Source organism: Lemur catta, chromosome 10, assembly GCF_020740605.2.
Source record: "Lemur catta isolate mLemCat1 chromosome 10, mLemCat1.pri, whole genome shotgun sequence".
Classification (NCBI taxonomy): Eukaryota; Metazoa; Chordata; class Mammalia; order Primates; family Lemuridae; genus Lemur; species Lemur catta.
In genome coordinates this window covers 42,367,235-42,388,187 of record NC_059137.1, presented here as the reverse complement: position 1 = coordinate 42,388,187, position 20,953 = coordinate 42,367,235, and the positions used below count along the sequence as shown (strand labels likewise).

General features: G+C 38.0%; 1 protein-coding gene across 1 annotated transcript; it reads right to left on the bottom strand.

Moving 5' to 3' along the window:
* Positions 1-4,682: 4,682 nt before the first annotated feature.
* Positions 4,683-17,749, bottom strand: EQTN (equatorin). The gene is given in 7 exon segments (XM_045562417.1): positions 4,683-5,073; positions 7,121-7,274; positions 9,978-10,037; positions 11,340-11,384; positions 14,943-15,029; positions 17,305-17,433; positions 17,674-17,749. Coding segments are annotated over 7 exon segments (795 nt in total). The 3' UTR covers positions 4,683-4,829.
* Positions 17,750-20,953: the final 3,204 nt, after the last annotated feature.

Below are 20,953 nucleotides of genomic sequence, written 5' to 3'. Positions count from 1 at the left end.
TTTCCTGGACAATAAGCTTCCTGTCAGAAGGACATTAACTCTTACAAACCCAGTCTTAAACCCAAGGATGGTTTACTAAGTGATCAGTTCTAGAAGGAGAAAGAGAAGTCAATGACTATCACTGTTTGTCTTTCAAAGGTCTCACCCACTCCTATGACTGAAATACATTCAAGCCTTACTACTACAGTGACTATGCATCAGTGGGACAGGCCTGGTCTATGTACAATTATTAAACTGTGTTAAACACGACACAGTTTGGATATAAAGTACCCACCTCATTATTACCAACCAGTGGCAATTTGGAAACGGTTCAAATAGCTGAATGCCACCTTACACAGAACTGTATGTAGTCTCATTCACTGATACATCTCCTCTGTCCCCAATAAAGTTATTTAAAGAATTAGTCTTTCCTTCATTTAGTGGGTCTGGACATTCTCTTTAAGGTCCTTGATGTCTATAGAATGCTTTGAACACAAAATAAAATACCCCTCCAACAACTATAAAAATCTAAGAATCAACAAACAAAACTCCAGAGCAGCCTGATCCACACTCTTGAGCAAACCCAGGGTAGTGATAAGACCTGAAGTAATGGCTGTCCACGATACCCTGGAAGCTCCTTCTGGAATTACGAGGGGCAATCACAGCCTCGTCCCTCTTGCCAAGATATACTTTCCTGTATCAATTATAGGGTAAGTTAAACACTTATCCCTTCTCCCAAACAAGAGATTTCAGATGTGGTCCAAATTATGCTTTTTAAAACTCTGAATTTTATCTAACCTACATGTTTTGATCATACCCACACTTCCTCTTTACACAGTAAACTTCCTCCTGGCTCAATAGACTTTCAACTTACCATTCATTTCCTATTAAGAAATTAACTCGATTGAAATCCAAAACAATATATTTGGAATGTGACATCTTGATGGAGGAGGGAGGAGGAGAGGAGCAGGAACAAGAATGAGAATTATCTTAGGATCCAAACATAAATGCCTGGGTCTAATTTTTCACTTTAAATAAATGTAGAAAGGGTAGCACACTCTGCATAACCAGCCAGAAGTGCATTTTTGCATAAGTTGGGTTTTAGTTGGTTGCCATGATTGGGGAAGACCTGTTAAACAGTGTTTTGGGGGCACTACTTAAAAAAAAAAGCGATTATACTTTCTTTCCATGTTACAAGCTGTTTAAATTTTTTTTACTGCACCAGAAGCTAGATTTGGAGGGCTAATTTTGCAGCTTGAAGGCACACTTAACAATCTTTCCTCACGCTAGAGGTGATTGGGAACAGCTCCTTTTGATTGGCAATTACTCCTCGCCTCCACCAGAATTAACCAAGGCCTGGCTGCCAGTTCCCATCCTACCGCTTCCACTGGGGTCCCCCCCCCTTTCACAAAAGCACAGGAACCTCCTTACGATAATTCCAAGTGGGGGATGGGCAACAGGAAGAGAGGACAAGACCACACAAGACCACGCACGTGCCTCTTTCAACCAGCAAACCTTGTGCACACGGTTCTAGACGCCTTTTTAGGATCTCGTGGTCCCAGGAGCTGGCATTTATCGGTCCTTGCAAGGTCTTCACGAGGCCCCCACAGGCCCCTCGTCCCCGCTCCCAGGCCTCGTGACTTTGGCCCCACCCGGATGTGAGCTGCGGGGCGCAGAGTCTCCGTCGGTCCCGGGCGCGTCCCGTCCTCTCTAGGGGAGGAGGCGGCGCTCTCGGGACTGGAGCCCGCGCCTGGTGTCCTCCCCAACGTCGCGAGGACCCCTCCTCCCAAACCCAGGGTTTCAGGAGCCGCGGACCCCCCAAAAGGCCTGAGGAAAGTGCCCCCAAACAGGACCCCCGTAGCACCCTCACTTTTCGGCGTATCTCAGGACTTACCTGCCGCGGGAGGGACAAAGAGAGGGAGGCCGGGGTGGAACTTCAGGCCGATCCTGCGAACACTTAGCTCAGGGCTCCTGGTTCTAACGCAAGTGCCGCAAGTGCCGCTGGTTCTCGCGTCCCAGCCGGCCCCTAGGAACTGAGCCTAAGTACCTTAAGTAATTAAGGCAGAGGAAAACACAAAGCTGCGAAATACAACTCTTGGGATGGGAGAACAGCATTTAAATTAACGTCCCTCTTGAGGGGCCGGGGAAGAAAACAAGAAGGCGTTTCAGGAGTGGGCAGAGACTGATAGGCTAGACGGGAACTGGTTTCTTAGGCCCTTTCGGGGAACACAGGTCGAGGCCCGGAACAGCTGTTGGGGAAATGCAGGTCTAGCTAGTGAGGGCGTTGGGGTCAGCGGTGGACAAGTGAGAAGACCCTCCCACAACCTCCAGACCAGGACACCAGGGAGGACTACCTGCCATTCTCTGTGTCCACTCCGGGCCCACACTTCCAGCTCCCTCACCACAGCTTGACCGCACTTACAATGTCATCCACAAACTATGCCGACTGTCTCGCGGACAAGAAGCCCATTTTTAAAAATATGGTTTAATAACGTATCTCTTTTGGCCATTTTAGACATCTTAGCCAGAGTAATGCTATACTCAACTTTCTTTCTCCACAATGCCTTCTTTAGTACTGGAGACAAGGTATATGAGTCAAAAGTGATTGTTACACCTATTTCCAATCAAGAAAATTCTTGGCACCTCCCAAGGTTGGGTGGAGGGAAAACGTGGAGATAGTTGGTCCTCAGCCTCTTCCCAAGCCCACCTGGCACTCTTTGTGCAACCCTTTCTCACCCACGGACTCAACATGACTCCTTTGCACCTGGAGCACCTCCATGCAGCTGCAACCACCTGCCTCACTTGATTCCCAGCAGATCTCAGGGGGCCTGAACTGGCAGTACAAACGCTGGCCCCAACCCCTGTACCTGTCAAAAGGGCATGGAAAATGGCAAAAGTAACCTGCAGAGGGTAGCATGGACTGCTGCTCAAGGCCACCCCCGCTGGCTCAGAAACTGTGCGCACTATCAGCAGAGATCAGGCCAAGGCGAGCACCTGTTCTGCTACCTCTTTTCTCTACAGGGTACCATCTTATATAGTCCATTACTAATCAAAGGTGGAGCTTCGTAGCTTTCTCAACCAATGGTGAGTTAGACCCAGGCTGGCGTCTGGGTAGAAAATGGGGAGTGAAGGAGCTGGAGAAGAGACAGCAGGGAAAGTAGCAAGTGAGAATGATGTGTCTATTCTCCATGGGGAAGAAGGATCATAGAGACCTAAGCCCAACACCTGAGTTACAGAACCTCATGCCTCTTGGATATAGCGCCTATCTTGCTTCTAAAGTCCTTTGACATTTGTTGTAAGTTTGACTATTCACCTTCATGGATTATGGAAAGAACCTCAGTTTGGAAGTGCACTGTAGCTTTGTCCCTCTCTAGCAAGTGATCTTAGGCAAACTTACCTGAGTTTTCATTTTTTGATCTGTAAAATAAACTCACCTTTTGTAGGGTAGTTGAATTAGAATTCAATGTGGTGCCATGTAATAAAGTGACTAGCATAAAGTAGGCCCTCAATAAATGGAAGCTATTGTTTTTATTCTGAATTTTTTGTTTTTTTTTTTGAGACAGAGTCTCGCTTTGTTGCCCAGTCTAGAATGAGTGCCGTGGCGTCAGCCTAGCTCATAGCAACCTCAAACTCCTGGGCTTGAGCGATCCTACTGCCTCAGCCTCCCGTGTAGCTGGGACTACAAGCATGCGCCACCATGCCCGGCTAATTTTTTTCTATATATAATTTTAGTTGGCCAGATAATTTCTTTCTATTTTTAGTAGAGACGGGGGTCTCGCTTTTGCTCAGGCTGGGCTCGAACTCCTGACCTTGAGCAATCCACCTGCCTTGGCCTCCCAGAGTGCTAGGATTACAGGCGTGAGCCACCGCACCCGGCCAATGGAAGCTATTGTTATGGCAAAACCTGAGGAGGGCAATGAAACCTGCCCTGAGTTCTCTCCCCACATCCACACATAGCCACACAAGACATGATGGATACCCCTAAAATCCCTCCATTTGAAACTTATTTCCAAAAGGGAAACGTTATCCCTAGTCCATTTGTCTTCTTTGTAAATTGAAATACTCTGGGCATGGATAATCTCAGAAGTCACTAATAAACTTGAATGAGTCTTTGAGATGCTTTGCTTCTCTCCAGATATAGAACATAATGATCCCAAATGCCTGGGGGAAGAGAAAAAGGTGCTTCAGCTCTAAAGAGATTCAAGTTCAGTGAGTCCCCCTCTAGGAAATTACCTGCTGGGATCCCCTCTTATTTTCTTGTGGAACACTACGTTATCTCAAATGATTATGGATTCTTTAGAAATGGAAAAATATCTTTTATTCTTACTGTTTGTCCTGTGAGAGCAGCCCTGATGGCTTTTAACTCAAGAATGCCAGGAGTTTCTACCACTAATTTTGTTTCATCTCTTGATGGCACAACTATTTACCAATAAAACATGAACAGGTGTGTTCTTTTGGCTTTGGCAGCACCGGTGGTGGAGTGCATAGGTAGTAATGAATGACTTGAAAGTCCTCAGAATCCCCCCAGGGAAGCAAATATCTAAATCTCCTCATTGAAAAGAGAATTGCCTAGAATGAATACCTTCGAGAAGTCACTGTCCAGGATTGTTTTTACTTGACGAGTTTTCTATATCTTAAATTCTTTCCTGTATTTTTTCCATTCAATTTTTATAACCAAGATAATTTTTATTGAGTGTATCTTTCTTTCAAGACACCAGAATATTTAAATGTCTGAGCAGAGTTTCAAAATCATGACATTAATATGAGACACAAAGAAAGTTTTATGACAAAAGAATTAAAGTTCTCTATTCTTCATCATTGATTTCCTCATTTGGTTTCTCATAGTTCAGTCAATCTAATTCATCATTCATGCCTGTATCTTCTGAGCCTGTGGAAGTCATATCAGTTATAGTTTTAGATTTTGATGTTATTAGGCCTGAATCTCTAATATGTGAAGAATTCTTGCCCCAAAATGTGCTGCTCTCTGCACTCTTAGAAAAAGATGTATCTGATACACCTTCTGATGGATGAAAGTAAGACATAGTGGCCAGCTGTGGGTTGACGGGGTAGTACTGAGCACCACAACCTTTATAACTGAAAAAGAAAAGAAAATATATCAAGAAGTGTTTTTAATTGCATACATTTGTTGTTCAACTTAGAAAAGCATTCACAAAAATTAAAATATATAAATTCTGTCTAATGTATTAGTTACTTAGTAACATATAAATGACATATAGTTTTTCTTTACTTGTAATTTTATTATATTTAATACTTGTTTGAATGAAGCATGTTTTAAATTTCAAGACTAGGATTTGAAACCAGTTTACTAAAACAATAAAAGTTGCCTTAATAAAAGTTAAATAAGAAACATGTGCAAGGAAATTAAATTAGGGGGAATAAATACCTAGGGTAAAAATACAGTTTTAATGGACCAGAGAAATATACCATTCATCAAAACACCACAATCAAAAGAATGGAATTAATGATAATTGTGAACATTAAGCAAGTCTGTTAGGATTTTCAAAAGTAGTCTGTTACTTTTTAAATAATCCCCTCATCAGGCTTGAATTGAATTTAATATTTTTATAAGAGCTAATGGATAGGACTCAAGGTGTAAATGTGACAGAGATTTGCTGTGTTTGGAAGGTCCCAAGGTTTGCTTGAATGAAAAATGTTAGATGCTGAGCAGATGTGCTATTTAGAACCAGAATATATAGCCCTTTTGCTCCAAGGCTGTCGAGGGAAAAAAAAAAACAAAAAAAGAAGAAGCCTATCTAGAGTCTCTACATCCTTTCCAATTGACTAGGGTTATTTCTGTCTCTAGATGACTATCTAAAATATTGGGGAAAAGTTCAAGTAAGATGTTCCCTGAGAGACAGTCCCATGATTCAATTAACAAGCTTCTGCACAGCCAAGGAAACAATCAGCAGAGCAAACAGACAACATACAGAATGGGAGAAAATATAAAAATGTTATATATCCCATAAAGGAATAATAACCAGAATCTACAAAGAACTCAAGCAGAATCAGCAAGAAAAAAATCAAACAACCCCATTAAAAAGTGGGCAGAAGACATGAAGCAGAAGCTTTTCAAAAGAAGGTAGACTAATGGCCAATAAACATATGAAAAAATGCTCAACATCACTAATCATCAGGGAAATGCAAATAAAAAGCACAATGAGATATCACCTAACCGCAGTGAGAAGAATGGCTTTTATCAAAAAGTCCCAAAACAATAGATACTAGTGTGGATATGGAGAGAAAGGAACACTTAGACACCGTTGGTTGGACTGCAAACTAGTGCAACCTCTATGGAAAATAGTATGGTGATTCCTCAAAGAACTAAAAGTAGACCTACTGTTTGATCCAGGTATCCCACTGTTGGGTATTTACCCAAAGGAAAAAAACATCATTTTTTCAAAAAGACACTTGCACTAAAATGTTTACTGCAGCAAGATTCACAACTGCAAACATGTGGAATCAACCCCAGTGCCCATCAATTCATGAGTGAATCAATAAAATGTGGTATATGTATACCATGGAGTACTCAGTCATAAAAATGAATTAATACCTTTTGCAACAATCTGGATGGAATTGGAGACCATTCTCCTAAGTATCACAAGAATGGCAAAACAAACACTACATATACTCACTATTAAATCGGAACTAACTGATCAGCACTTATGTGCACAAATGGAAGTAAAACTCAATGGAAATCATGCAGGTTGGAGGGGGCTGGAGGGGATGGTTGAAATCATACCTAACAGGTAAAGTGTACACTATCTGGGTGATGGGCACGCTTATAACTTTGACTCAAGCAGTACAAAAACAATCCATGTAACCAAAACATTTGTACTCCCATAATATTCTGAAATAAAAATAAATAAATTAATTAAATAGAAAACATTTATAAATCAAAATGAAAACTGAAAAATAAAATAAAATATTGGAGAAGAGTTCAAGTAAGATGTTCACTGAGGGACAGTCCCATGTTCCCTCTGAATAGGGGAAATGGAGTCAAACTGAATACCTTATAGAGAAATTTTGGGGTCACATTTTTCTAACAATCTACTTAAGAGAGGAGGGGGAGAGTTTGAGATCATGCATAAGTTATGGAGACTGCAGAGGTCTGCAGACTTACCTGAGCTGCTTCAGTTTGTACAGTGTGGCAGCACAGAATGCACAGAGGACCACAAAAAGGATGAGGGTCATCAACGAGATGCCCAGCATTAATTTGATCTTAAGATTCTCTAGCTCTGTCTCCTTGGCTGGGGTAGTGGCATTCATATCAGATTCTGAGAGGAAAGAAAGAAAATGCAGTGGAAAATTGTGTGTTCTTTGTGTTTCCCTGAGGAGTAAAGATTGCAAAGCAAGTGCAGAGAAGCCCTCCACCATCTGGAATATTCACTGCTCACTCCCCCCATTCCCAGGCAACGTAAAGGAGAAAGCTACTCCCTATGGTAAAGTACTCTTAACTTTTCCTTTAACCTTCACAGCAATCCTGGTGGAGCTGTCCTTAGCTCCATTTTACAGGATCACAGAAGTTTATGAATTTGCCCATGGCACAGAATAAGTGGTTTCAACCTCAGGTTACCAGATGTCAAAATGTGTACATAGCAATCTTTCTCCCCAACTTTACTAGAAACCAGTTTAAATAATCTATCATTAAAAATGATGGACTTAACACACAAGGAACTAGTCCTTCAGAAGGGAAAGGTGTATGTTCTACTGTTGGACATGTACTCATTTTTCTTTTAAGGTAAAAGGATAGGGTATGGAATGCTTTCTCTATGAGACTTAAGAGCTTTGTTTGCCACTTTATTACTGAGAAGATTAAACCTAGTGTAATAGACATTACAAAGAGAAATGGAAACAACTTATTTAACTTTCTAAAATAAGTTAAATTATATCTGGATCCAGAGATATCAAGACTTTTTACCAAATCTATTAGTGAAGATATATCTTTATTGCCAAATTTTACATTTTCCTGAACATATATCTGATTTAATAAACATTATATAATTATGATTTTAGATGACCATGTTGTTATTTGTTTCCTTTCACCCTGGCTTCCCCCTACAAACCCAAAAGTTACAAAGGTTTTCTTTCTTTTTTTTTTTTTTTAACTATTTTCTAGGTAATGATGTTTAGATAATAAGCAACGACAAACTGCCATGTCTGTATTCTCCGATTTTTAAAAATTGTAATTGTCAAAGTGTGGCCTCAGACTGAGTAAAGTACAATGTATACAGTTGTATACAGGTGTCAATGACTGTTCTATGGCTTTGAGGCTGATTATTTTGGAAATAAATTATGTTAAAATGGGCTGGGCTCCTGAATTGCTATTTTACCATGTGAAAATGTTTTTTATAAAGAGGTGTGCTCATAGTACATTTTATTTATCAAGTTAATATCAGAACTAGAGAAGGGTTTGGAATTCCTAATCACCGGAAGTTACAGAAAAGCTAATTACGAGCTTGGACAGGTTTTCTCTCTAGACCTCAGTTTGCTCCTCTGTAAAATGGAGATAATACCAACTTCATGGAGTTGCTGTGAGGACTGACATAATGTATGTAAAGCATCTGGCATGTAGTATGTGCTCAACAAACAATAAAATCAATTGAGCTCAATTTAATCACTTAAATATTAAATAAGAGAAATGACAAAGTATTTCTAAAATGACCCAGCATTTGTCATTCCTATATATAACTTTTCTAAATAAAGAAGAATCACTCCATTTTCTTGAAGCCCCACAAGACAAATGGCTATACTTGTCAAATAATCCAGTTTAGAGCAGAGGAGACAGATTTTAGATACATTATCAGATGCTATTTTTCAATCATTCATTTGTAGGAAAGAGGTTTTGGGGAAATTAACATATTGCTTTGTCATAAAATTTTCTATTCAGATAAATTCTTTATAAATATAATTAATCCTTTAGTGACAATTGTATTCAGCAATGGGAATTCACATTCATTGCCGGTGGGAATATAAAATGGTACAACCACCTTGAAAGTTTGGTAGTTTCTTACAAAGCTACATGTACTCTTACCATATGATCCAACAATTGTTCTCCCAGGTATTTACCCAAAAGACTTGAAAACTTATGTTCACACAAATGTTTATAGCAGCTTTATTCAGAATTGCCCAAATTGGAAGCAATCAAGATGTCCTTCAATAGGTGAATGAACTGGGTACATCCATACAATGGAATATCAGTGATATAAAGAAATGAGTAATCAAGCCACAAAAAGACATAGAGGAATCCTAAATGCCTATTGCGAAGTAAAATCAGTCAATCCGAAGAGGTTACATACTGTATGATTCCAACTATGTGACATTCTAGAAAAGACAAAACTATAGAGACAGTAAAAAGATCAGTGTTTGCAGGGGTTTAGGGGAGAGAGGAACAGAGGTATGAACTGGTAGGGCAGAAGGGATTTTAGGACAGTTAAACTTGTGTATGATACTGTGATGGTGGATACATGACATTGTGCATTTGTCAAAACCCCAAGAACTGTATAACACAAAGAGGGAACCCTAAAGTAAACTATGGACTTCAGTTAGTAATAATGTATCAACACTGGTTCATAAATTGTAGCAAATGTCCCACACCAATGCAAGATATTGATAGTAGGGGAAACTGGGGAGGGGAACTCTGTATATCTGCTAAATTTTTCTTTAAACCTAAAACTGCTGTAAAAGTCTATTTTTAAAAGACTGCATTCTATATATTCTACTCTATTTGGTTTACCTGTTTCAAGAATAAAAACTACAGAACAGGGAAATGGTAATAGTTATCTGCAAAATGTAACTGGAGAAGAGTGCTTAAGAGCTGTGTTTTCCTAAGCAGTCAATGTCCTCTCTGATAGGATGTTAGCCACCACGATACTCACTTAAATATACTGTACTGTATGAGGGAAACTAGTATCACCATGCAGGCACTAAAATGTGTCTGAGTATTTATGTATCTATTAATTGAGGTACTTTGTTCTTACTTGGAATTGGGTGGAATAATTGATCTTTATCGTCCATGCTCACCGCTGTTCCATTTATAGCTGTTGAAACAATAAATAGGTGTTATGGTAAACAACATTCACTTGCTAAAATTATTGTATATGTATGTGTGTGTGTGTATAATATGTACAGTCTGTCCTCATTGTTCATGGTAGTTATGTTCTCTGAAGTCACCATAAACCCTGAATTAGCAAATCCTGGACTGCTGCTCCTGGGGACATACAGGGTTAGACTCTATCGAGTCTGGTCACAGCATTTTCATTAACCAATCAATACATAACCTTGTTTTATGTGTATTTCTGTGTAGAGATACTTTAATATATATTGGTGATTCATTAACATTGAACTCATACTAAATAACACTCTAACTCTTGCTGAATGAAAGCTTCTCTAATACACATATTTTCTCCATAAGGCTCATCAGAGCTTTCTTGCACTTAGGAACACTAACCAGTAATTTAATGCTATACTTGGAGGCCATTTTAAACAGCAAAATAGTCAACAAAAAGCATAAAAATGTAAAAAACATGGCTTTATAAGGACTGCGAAAATGGCACATATTTACAATATGAGAGCTGAGAAAAGAAGGCAGATTATTGCCTTGTTCTACACCTCAGTTGGGAATGTGTGTGCCAGGAAATGAAAATGTTCAAAGCTCTGCCATGTCCACAAAGGACCTGGAAGGTGCTGCACTTATTGATTTTTAGAGTGACAAATATTAGTGAGTAGATGAGACAGAATACAATTACAAAACAGAAATACAGAATATGCAAATAATGAGGATCAACTGAATATGGTATATATTTTACATATATAATGCATATATGTCTGTGTGATATGTGTATTACATTTATACATATATACATCTATATATGCACAAATATTACATTTATACACACATGCATAGAAATGGTGTACATTACATTATACACACATGCTTATATATTTATGATATACACATTACTTTTATGAATGCATATGTTTTGATATGTGCTTTGCACTTATACTTGCATCTCCACATGGTTACGTACACAGTGCTCCAAACAGAAAAAGGGACTGTATTGGGCAAAAACCTTATTTAAAAATTTTAACTGTAAATAAATTAAATTGAACGACTAGATTTTAACATTGTAGGAGAATAAAAAATTTGCGGGGGTGATTAAAAAATGTGTGACACTTTATTACCTTTCTGGATTTGTTTTGCATTTACTTATTACATGTGGCAGCAAAATGTTGACCTATTGACTCTTTGTATGAGAAGTATTTAGACTGATCTTGGCTTTCTTACACAAGAGTTTAGAAAACCAAAACATTTTCACAGCTACCTAACTGTATGAATTTACCTTTAGCTAACATTGTCCAAAATGCAGGCACATTTGGGGTTGTTCCTGTTTTTAAAAAAAAAGAGAGCGAGAGAACAGGATAACACAATAAGGCAATTGGCTTTAGTAACACTAATTCATTTGTTAATTTAGTCATTTAGCACTTATACTTTGAGCTGCTACCATGTTCCAGACCCTGTGGTTGGCACTAAGTTATACAACTGAACAAGACACAGGAGTTATGCTCAAGGAACCCACCTTTATTCTGTATGCAGACAAGAGCCATTGTTGATTATGTTGCAGGACAATGAAAGCTTTAATACAATGCACAGGTGGTATGCACAGGGCCTAATTCAACTTGTAAAGGCCAGCAACCCTTCAAAAGGGAGATGATGCTCCAATATAGGTTTAGAGGACTAAGAGTTGTTTACTAGGCAAACGTGGCAAGAAAGAACTCATTCTAACTATGAGCAAATTCAGAGTCATAAGCAGGTTCAGCAGGCTCTGGGAGTTTCAGGTAGTCTGGAGTGAAGAATGTAGTTGGAGAATGTGACCAGAGATGAAATTGGAAAGTTTTCACAGTGGCCAGATCATTTCGGATTTGAATGCTTGCTTAAGAAGTTTGAACATGACCCCAAACCTAGTAGTAAATTACTAAAGTCATTTAAGAAGAAGGATACCAGGATGATCAGGTTTCCATTTTAAACATACCAAAAAAGTAGATACCTTTTTTAGTAGTGTTAAAGATGCAAACTAATTCAACATACTTGGATTGCATGAACTGGAGAAAATAGGGTTTCATGTAACAACAGGTAAGTATCCATTGTCTTCAATCAGACCACCATTCAAGACCATAGAGGAGAGTCATCCTGGGTTGGTTTCACAAATATTTTATAAGGAACAATATTCTTGGCAGGAAAATGAAATGGTGATTTTGATTTTGTAGCCTCTCACTCCCAAACCCCCATCTTGAATAATCTTAGGAAATACTAATAATTGACTCTAACCAAACCAGAGATATGTTTTTTCCTCAAGCAGGTAAAAATTTTTACATTATTATCAAAATAAATAATATTTAAAATATATTCAAATATAATAAATATAAGCTTAAATTTATATTTATAGATATATAAGTATATTTTATATATTTATAAATACATTAATTCAAAAATATGATTGATATAGATATAAATGTAATTCATTTTTATTAAAATAAAATTCTATTTCTAAAAAAGATCACTTCCTATCCCTTGTCAGGTACATTTGAAAATTGGCTCTTACACATTTACTGTTTAAAGAATTTTAGAGTGACTTTAAAATGTAGCAGTATAAATTCTTTAGGCATGCTATTACTTTATATTATTCTCAGAGTAGTGAAACTTAAATTTTTAAGTCATATAATGATATACTCCAGGTATGAATACAGTATAGTAGTTTTAATACTTTGAAAATTTTTATGAGGGGGTTCTTGAGTAGCTTCTTCATTGGTGGGTTTTTCAGTAGTGTTGAGTTTATCTAGGAAAAGGGAAAAAGGATTAATGGCATATAAAAATACTGACTAAATATCTGTGATTAGACGTATTTTATTGTTTGTTTGTTTTAGAGACTGAGTCTCCCACTGTCACCCAGGACATATGCAGTGGCACAGTCATAGCTCACAGCAGTCTCAAACTCCTGGACTCAATGATTATCCTGCCTTGGGGGCTAATTGGCCTTGCTATGTTCCCCAGGCTAGTCTCAAACTCCTGGACTCAAGGATCCTCCTGCCTTGGGGGCTAATTGGCCTTGCTATGTTCCCCAGGCTAGTCTCAAACTCCTGGCCTCAAGCAATCCTCCTGCCTTGTCCTCCCAAAGTGCTGGGATTACAGACGTGAGCCACCCTGCCCAGCCTGATTAGGCATATTTTAAAGCTAAAAATGGAACAAAGAAGAGAGAAGAAATGAAAGAGAATGACAGTTACATTTTCCTGAAATAAAGAAAAAGAACATAGTATTGAAGAAATACAGTTTTTGTGATAATGGGTTGCCTAAGGTGGATTCACATGCCCATAATGTGTGAAAGAGAGAAAAAGCAGGAAACACGGGGCCACCTCTAAAGGTGAGGAAGATCTATTTGAGGAGAAGATTAGCTCCGGATGGCTCCCTGCACAGGCTTTGAAACGGTCCTCTCTGTCCAGAGCAGCCTGGTTGCCGGTCGGTTTGACACCAGAAAGGGAGGCAGCATGAGTGTGCTCGTAGATCGGAAACAGAGGTTTGGATATAAAAATTAGGAACTACAAATCCAGGATGCTGAGACCTAATTTAGTATATATCTCAGTCTACAATGTGTCCCTTTGGAAGTATGCCATTAAGAGAGTGTTCGGGAACAATTGTGACTGGAGGGCCATTTTTTCCCCAGGGAGATGGCCATTTCAGTTAACTTTGCTTAATACAGGAGTCAGTAAAGGCCCACATGGAGTATAGGGTGCCCCACGACAGGAGGAGTTCTACAGAGAGGCAGAATGAATTCAGATGGAGCCCACAAACCCATTATAGGTATCTTGCTGACAAGAAAGAATTGATAAAGGAATCTGTTACTGGAGTTGATAATGATTCAGGCAGGACTTGAAAAATTGGTAAGGAATCCTTAAACTCTGCTATGCAACCCTTAGACGCTGGAGAAAAGCATCTAGATTACCTCAGCTTACCCCGCTTCCTTCAGAGTTTTAGGGACTCTACTTAAGCAAGCAATCCTTAGTCAAAATTATCCTGGTGGTCTCCATTTTCTTAGGGGCATGGTCCTCTGGAGCATCCCCACCGTGTCAGCTGCCTCCTCCCGTCACAGCCCCGTTTAAAATGGCAGGAATTTCTTATTCCAATCCAACTTTCCTTGACAATCCTCTGGGGGCCTGAATAATGGACTAGAAGTTAGAATTTTGCAGTCTCTCCTGTGGGTGCTCTCCTCAGTAACCCATATCCTATGGGAATTTAAGGTACCTGGTCCGCTTAAGAGCTGGCTTTCCACGTCTCAGCCCGAACAACTCAAGATGTTGCTTGCTGTGCACAAGCAAGATTCTCATGAGTAATTTACCTAATTAATGTATGCCCTTTAAATGTCACTGTCTCATTTGAAATTGCTCAAAATATTTCATTATCGTCAAGCCAGCTTTATTAATAATTAGGCATTACTGAGTCTGGTTTTTCCCAATATTGAAATTGCCATAGCCAGAAACATTCTCTCTTCCCTATTTAAAGCTAAAGGTAAAACCCAGAAAGGAGGTTTAAGAAATGTGGGTTTAAGAAAGATGTGTAATTTCCTAGAATCCTAAATTTACTTATTATTTAATTTTTCTTTCCACATGAAGCAAATACATGAGGTTCAGAAATGTAAGAACCTCCCTGGCTTCTGAAATGATCAGTGCAATGACTGTGGAGCTCCAAGAGTGTGGTTGTGGGTGGACTCCCGAGAAGAACCAAGAGGAAGGCCCAGAATTCAGCTGGATCCCAGATCATAGAATCTACTTCAAAGGGAAAGTGTTAGTCTTGTTGAGGAACTAAGACTTCTGTCCTCCCTGACACTCTAGTGCTGTTTTGAGACCCCACTTTAAGGGCTTTCACATGTGGAATGGTGCCTTTCGGTACTTACAGTTTTTTAGAGCCAATCTCAGATCGGTTGTTGCACTCACAGTTATTTCAGATTCAGTGCCATTTGGATTTTGTGTTGTCAACACATCTAAAAACATAAAATCAAAAGTCTTCAGCTACTAGCTAAGTCATTTTTTGTTTCTTTACATTTTTTCTCATTTGATTTTTTTTAAAAAAATATATGCACTAATTCCTAAAAAAATGGATAAAAAGTGTTTGAGTCATTTTTGCATCTGCAAAATAAGAAAGTAGGGCAAGGGACAAATCTAAAATTCATGAGGGAAAAAGCCATACTAGTATCCTTTTGCTAAACAACACTTTCTGAGAAGTTATTATTAAGGACATTTATGGAAAAATATGTACCTGCATAACAGGTGCCGAAGTAGATTTATAGCTGTGCAATGTTATTACTGTTTGTATTGACATTATCAAAAAATCAAGTGAGAAGCATTGATCCTTGATCCTTCTGTTAGACTAAGGAATATGCAGCTAAAAAAGCATATAGTTCAATAACAATCAAGGTCCCCCATATAGACTCACAGTTACATATACACATAAAGAATCCTGCTTTTAAATGTCATCAGTGGGGTTCATTGTAATTCAAAACTAATGTACACGTTCACCCAACAAAAGGGGCAAAGTAAGTTGGATCAAGATGGTAGACTGAATACACACGTCTCCTTTCTCCAAAATCTCATAGAATGACAGAAAATTTTATATACACCTGAATGCATGTGTTTATGTTTAATATACACATACATATTCATTTCTTCCTTTGTGGGAATACAAAGAGAGATACACCCAAGTCTGTATATGAGAAGAACATACAACGGGAGAACTGTACATACTCTAATTGTTCTCTAACAAGAGAACAAATAAATTATGGAACATCATTTTATAGAATACTATGTATCCATTAAAAATAATGAGGTAGATGTGATAGAGATCCAGAGTTATTAAATGAGAAAAGCAAGTCATAGTATAATTTTTTAGTATAATTCCATTTATGTTATATATGCGTGGGTGGGGGGAGTATGTATAAAATGTAAAAGAGATTTTTTGTTTAATTGAAGTAATTACCAAGCACTTGATTTATTGATCCTCTTTATAATTAAAATAGAGGTATATCCTGAAGAAGACATGATTTGTGTTATACCATTTTGCACACAGTAGAGGCAGACTACACATAGTAGAAAGAGTCCAGTGGTAGGTTAGATACCACTCCTGCCTCTGTTTCCTGGTAACTGTGAAATCTCTCTGAGTATCAGGGATTTTTTTCACATATAGAAGAGTGATATTGATTCATCAAGGAAAAAATAGAAATACAACTTATGCATTATAATTTTCAAAGCACTTGAGTGTATATATATCTTCATTATTTTTCTATTTTTTCATTGATTAATATGAATAGAGATGCCAGAATAATTAAATTTAATCTTAATTTTTAATTTTTAATAAGAGTTTCTTAGGAACTTTTCAGTTTTTAGAATGGTACACCTTATAAGGACATGGAAAGGAAGCCCATATGAGGAATGATGACTTATAAATGAAATTTTCATGGACCTTCCAAACATCTAGAAGTCACTTTGTTATAGGTTGAATTGTGTCCACTCAAAAAAGATATGTTAAAGTCCTAACCCCCAGTACCTCAGAATGGGATCTTATTTGGAAAGCAGGTCATTGCAGATGTAATTAAAATGAAGTCCTACTGGAGTAGAGTGGGCTCCTAATCCCATATGACTGGTGTCCTTATAAGAAGAGGGAAATTTGCACACAGAGATACAGGGAGAATGTCATGTAAAAGGGAGGCAGAGACTGGAGTGATGCTGCCACATGCCAAGGAACAGCTGGGGCTACCAGAAGCTGAAAGAGGCAAGGAAGGATTCTCACCAAGCGGCTTTGGTGGGAGCCTTTACTTCATGGGCAGAAACTTTGATTTTTGGACAAAGAGCCTCCAGAACTGTCAGAGAATAAATATCTGTTGTTTTCGAGCCACCCAGTTTGTGGTACTTTGTTTCAGCAGCCTTAGAAAACTGGTACACATCTCTAAATAAATTTTACTTACCTCTCCATCAAATTTTGGTCAATTGTTATAACGTGAATAAAAAGCCACCATGCCATGAAGAACCAGCGCAGTTACAAAGAATTACCAAGAGAATCTTGTTAAACTTCGTAACATCTCATGAAAAGAGTTGTAGGAAATAAGGATTTCCTTTTATACACTGAAAATTCTGTATGGGTAAATTGGAATTCAGGAAGTAGGAAATAAAATGATTATGGGAGTTTAAAAAGGAGAGCTAAGATAAATCGAATGAGTATGATCAGCTTTTGTACATGTATTGCTGTTAACTTCAAAGACTTACATTGTTTTATATCTCTGTAATAATTGCCACTTTTCTCATTAGCAGGAGCACCACTGTGAGCGTCGTCCTTATAGTTTTCTTCTTCCTGGTGATGTTCACCTTCATCTAAAGGCATCATTCTGGGTAATGCTAACAAAAAAGTATGACACACTATGGATCAGAAATATATGCATTTCTTTTACTACTCTTTTTTCCTAACTGCATTTTTTTTCCCACAGAGGATTTAAGGCAGATATTGAAAATCTAATTATACCATATCTCCAACAATAAAATTTATATCATCTTGTAGAAAATTGCCATATACCAATTTTTCATGATTATAGGTCATCCTTCTTACCTACTATTTAAAAGTTTTAAACACTTACTCACCTGTACTAGTGGGCTTCAAAGTGCTACTCTCTGAGGAAAAAACCCCAGATAATAAAATAAACAATATAAAACTCATTGGGAAATTGTGATTTATCCAGTAATCTAGTGCTTCTTCTAGGGGCTTCCTTTCTGTGGCCCAAAAGGTCCTGTGACTGACCAGGACATTATGACATCACTGCTGGATGGAAGTCAGAATGCTGGGGAGGAAATCCCAAGAGCTCTGTGACTTCATCTGAAGACCATTTTATCTTTGGGACTATGACGGTTTTTAGTTTTTTAAAATAAACCATCATCACACGATTTTTTTATGGAAGTTAAGAAATATATTTTCGTGAAATAATGTGAATTATTGGTTTGTGGATTTTAAAGAACCACTAATATTATTGATAGTTAACAGATCTTTTTGGTTTTCAAAGCATTACAATGTTATATATTCTTTTGGATAACTGCAATCAAAATATCTGTTAAAAGCTAGTCAGAGAAACCAAGATTCAATCCAAATGCCCTGCAAGTTCTGGTTCATGGACTATCTTAACTATAATTCTTTAGGAAAAGTTTTCTGAAATATCTTTCTTATATTTTATGCCCTATATTTTTTATAAAATGTAAAGTATTTGTTTTGCTTAAAACATTTTTATCAATGAAACTCATCTTTTACTTCACACACAGATGGAGAAAATCTAACATTTAATTGGTCAGAAGAAGACTTAGGTATAGATAATATTATCCATATATTAGCCATGTAATAACTCTAGTCATAAGTAACAGAGACAAGAAATCAAACAGACAATATTTCTCTTCATGATATTAAAGGCTCACCTAAATTCCCCTCTCTCAATTATAATTATGGTTGATGCTAGCCTCTCAATATTAAAGAACATTCATAATCCAAATGACATGAGGTATCAGGAAAAAAAGTATGATTTTAAAAGGACTTGAAAGTTTTTTCATGTAATGAAAGGCTCGCAAATGAAGTCCAACCTGGGGTTCTCTACTGAGCATGCCTAGTGGCCTGAAGAGTAGACCCACCAGGCGTCTAAGCGCATAAGAAGGATGGGGGAAGCTGAGAGGACTTATCCTCAGGGAACATAGTCTGGGCAAGCAAGGCCCAGTATCAAAGCCTTAGTCAACCAAAGGGAGGCAGTCCCACGTGGACCACTGTTTGGAGACCTTAGCCCATTGTCATGTGGAAGCTGGGCAGTGGAAAACAGATATGCGTAAAGAGCCAGCCGGCCTCTGGAGCCCCTTGCTTTGGTATCTCTCTAACAGACTGCAACAGAGAAAAGGAGAGAAACCTGGAGCAAGCTCGCTCTGTGTTGCTGCAAACCATCACACAGCTTTGGTGACGCAGCTCAGCCTTGATGAAACTTGGAAGAAGACAGAAGTACCAGGGGAAAGGTGGCATCCAGTGGAATTACCAGTACCTGGTGATATATAGGAGCCAGAGCCAGCTGGAAAAACATGTTTACTACTGTGTGCCCCAAATTTGGCGAAATGCATGGCACATAACAGGTGCTTGATAAATGAGTGAATAAAACACTTGACTAATATTTAGTTCAGGAAGCACTTAAGTGCCAAAAATCAACTTACCATTTTCTAATGACACAAATAAAATTTTTTCTTTGTTGTTTCATCATATATCTTCTCTACTGAGTCCTCCCATATTCTTAGGATAAATATTTTTCTTTTCTTTTCTTTCTTTTTTCAACTGGCTTTATTTACGATTTTGTTATTTTTATTTTCTCATGTGACAAATGCTTTCCGCAGGTAATTGAATTGGTAGAGTGCACATATGGTAGGTTTTTAAAGAAAATGTTAGACTTAATGCAGCTAAGTTAATTTTTTATTTCAGAATATTACGGGGGTAAAAATGTTTAGGTTACATATATTGCCTTTGCCCTGCGATAAGTTTGTTTAAAAATTGATTCTAATCTTCTTTTGTCCTATGACTACTACTCTTTTTAGAATATATCACTGGATGTTATGGGTTGAATTGTGTCTTCCCAAAATTCACATGTTGAAATCCTAACTTCCAGCACCTCAGAATGTGGCTGTGTTTGGAGAGAGGGTTGTCACAGATGTAAATAGTTAAGATGAGGTCATACCAGAGGTCATACTGGAGTAGGATGGGCCCCTGATACGATATAACTGGTGATTTTATACAAAGGGGAGAGTTGGACACAGGTACACACAGAAGGATGCTACAGGAAGATGGAGGCAGAGGGGATCAGGGTGATACAGAAGCCAAGGAATGTCAAAGATTGCCACCAAGCCAGCAGAAGCTCGGCGAGAGGCACGGAACAGATTCTCCCTCAGCCCTCAGGAGGAACAATCCTGATGATATCTTGATCTAGGACTTCTAATCCCCAGCTCTGTGACACGATAAATCTCGGTTGTTTAAGCTATTTCATTTGTGGTTACAGCAGCCCTAGCAGAAGTTATACGATACACAAACCCTTTGGGATGTTGGGAAGAGATTATGGAAAACTAAAATTGAATGTGTCCTCTCTGGAGGTCATAATTTTGGGCTGTAATTCACCCTTCCAAAAATGTAGATATTCTATTAATGTTACTCAATATAGTAGAATCTTTTCTTTTAAAAAAATCAAGCGTATATTTATTCTCTATATATTAAATAATATTTTAAGTCTTTAAATAAGACCCTAAGAAGGATCCTTTGCTAATACCAAGAATGTCATTAGATATATTTTGTAATCTATGACATTATTTCTTGCACACTTTCATGTTTCTGGACCACATCTAGATGACAAACCCCTCTCCCATTTCTGTGTTTTCTCCCATAGGAGCAGTGGGACAAGAGTAGGAGGGCATGTGTCTGGGTCTTAGCTTGATCCCTTCCTATCTTTGTGATCCTGGGCAAGTCATCTCTTCTCTGACCCTGAATTTGTTCATCTAGAAAATGGGGGAATTAAATTTCACAGCAAGTAGATATTTACGAATCATTTTGGGGGGTTGAATTTATTTACTTTATATGTACAATATATAATTTTTCTTCACGCCTAAATGAATTAGAGGTGGTAAGATTTTCATATATCCATTTTTCAAAAGTCAGAACACAACAGTACCCTATTAGGTAGGTCAGTACAAGTAGAAGAGGTAATAAAGTTGAAAACATACAAATATTCAGAAACAAGACAATGTTATAAAATGGTCCAAAACTTGTTTTCCAAGAATGTTGAGTCATCCTAATCTTCAAGGATTTAATGCAGATAAATTCTGAATGCAGAATTAAATGCAGATAAATTCCACAAGGTATAAA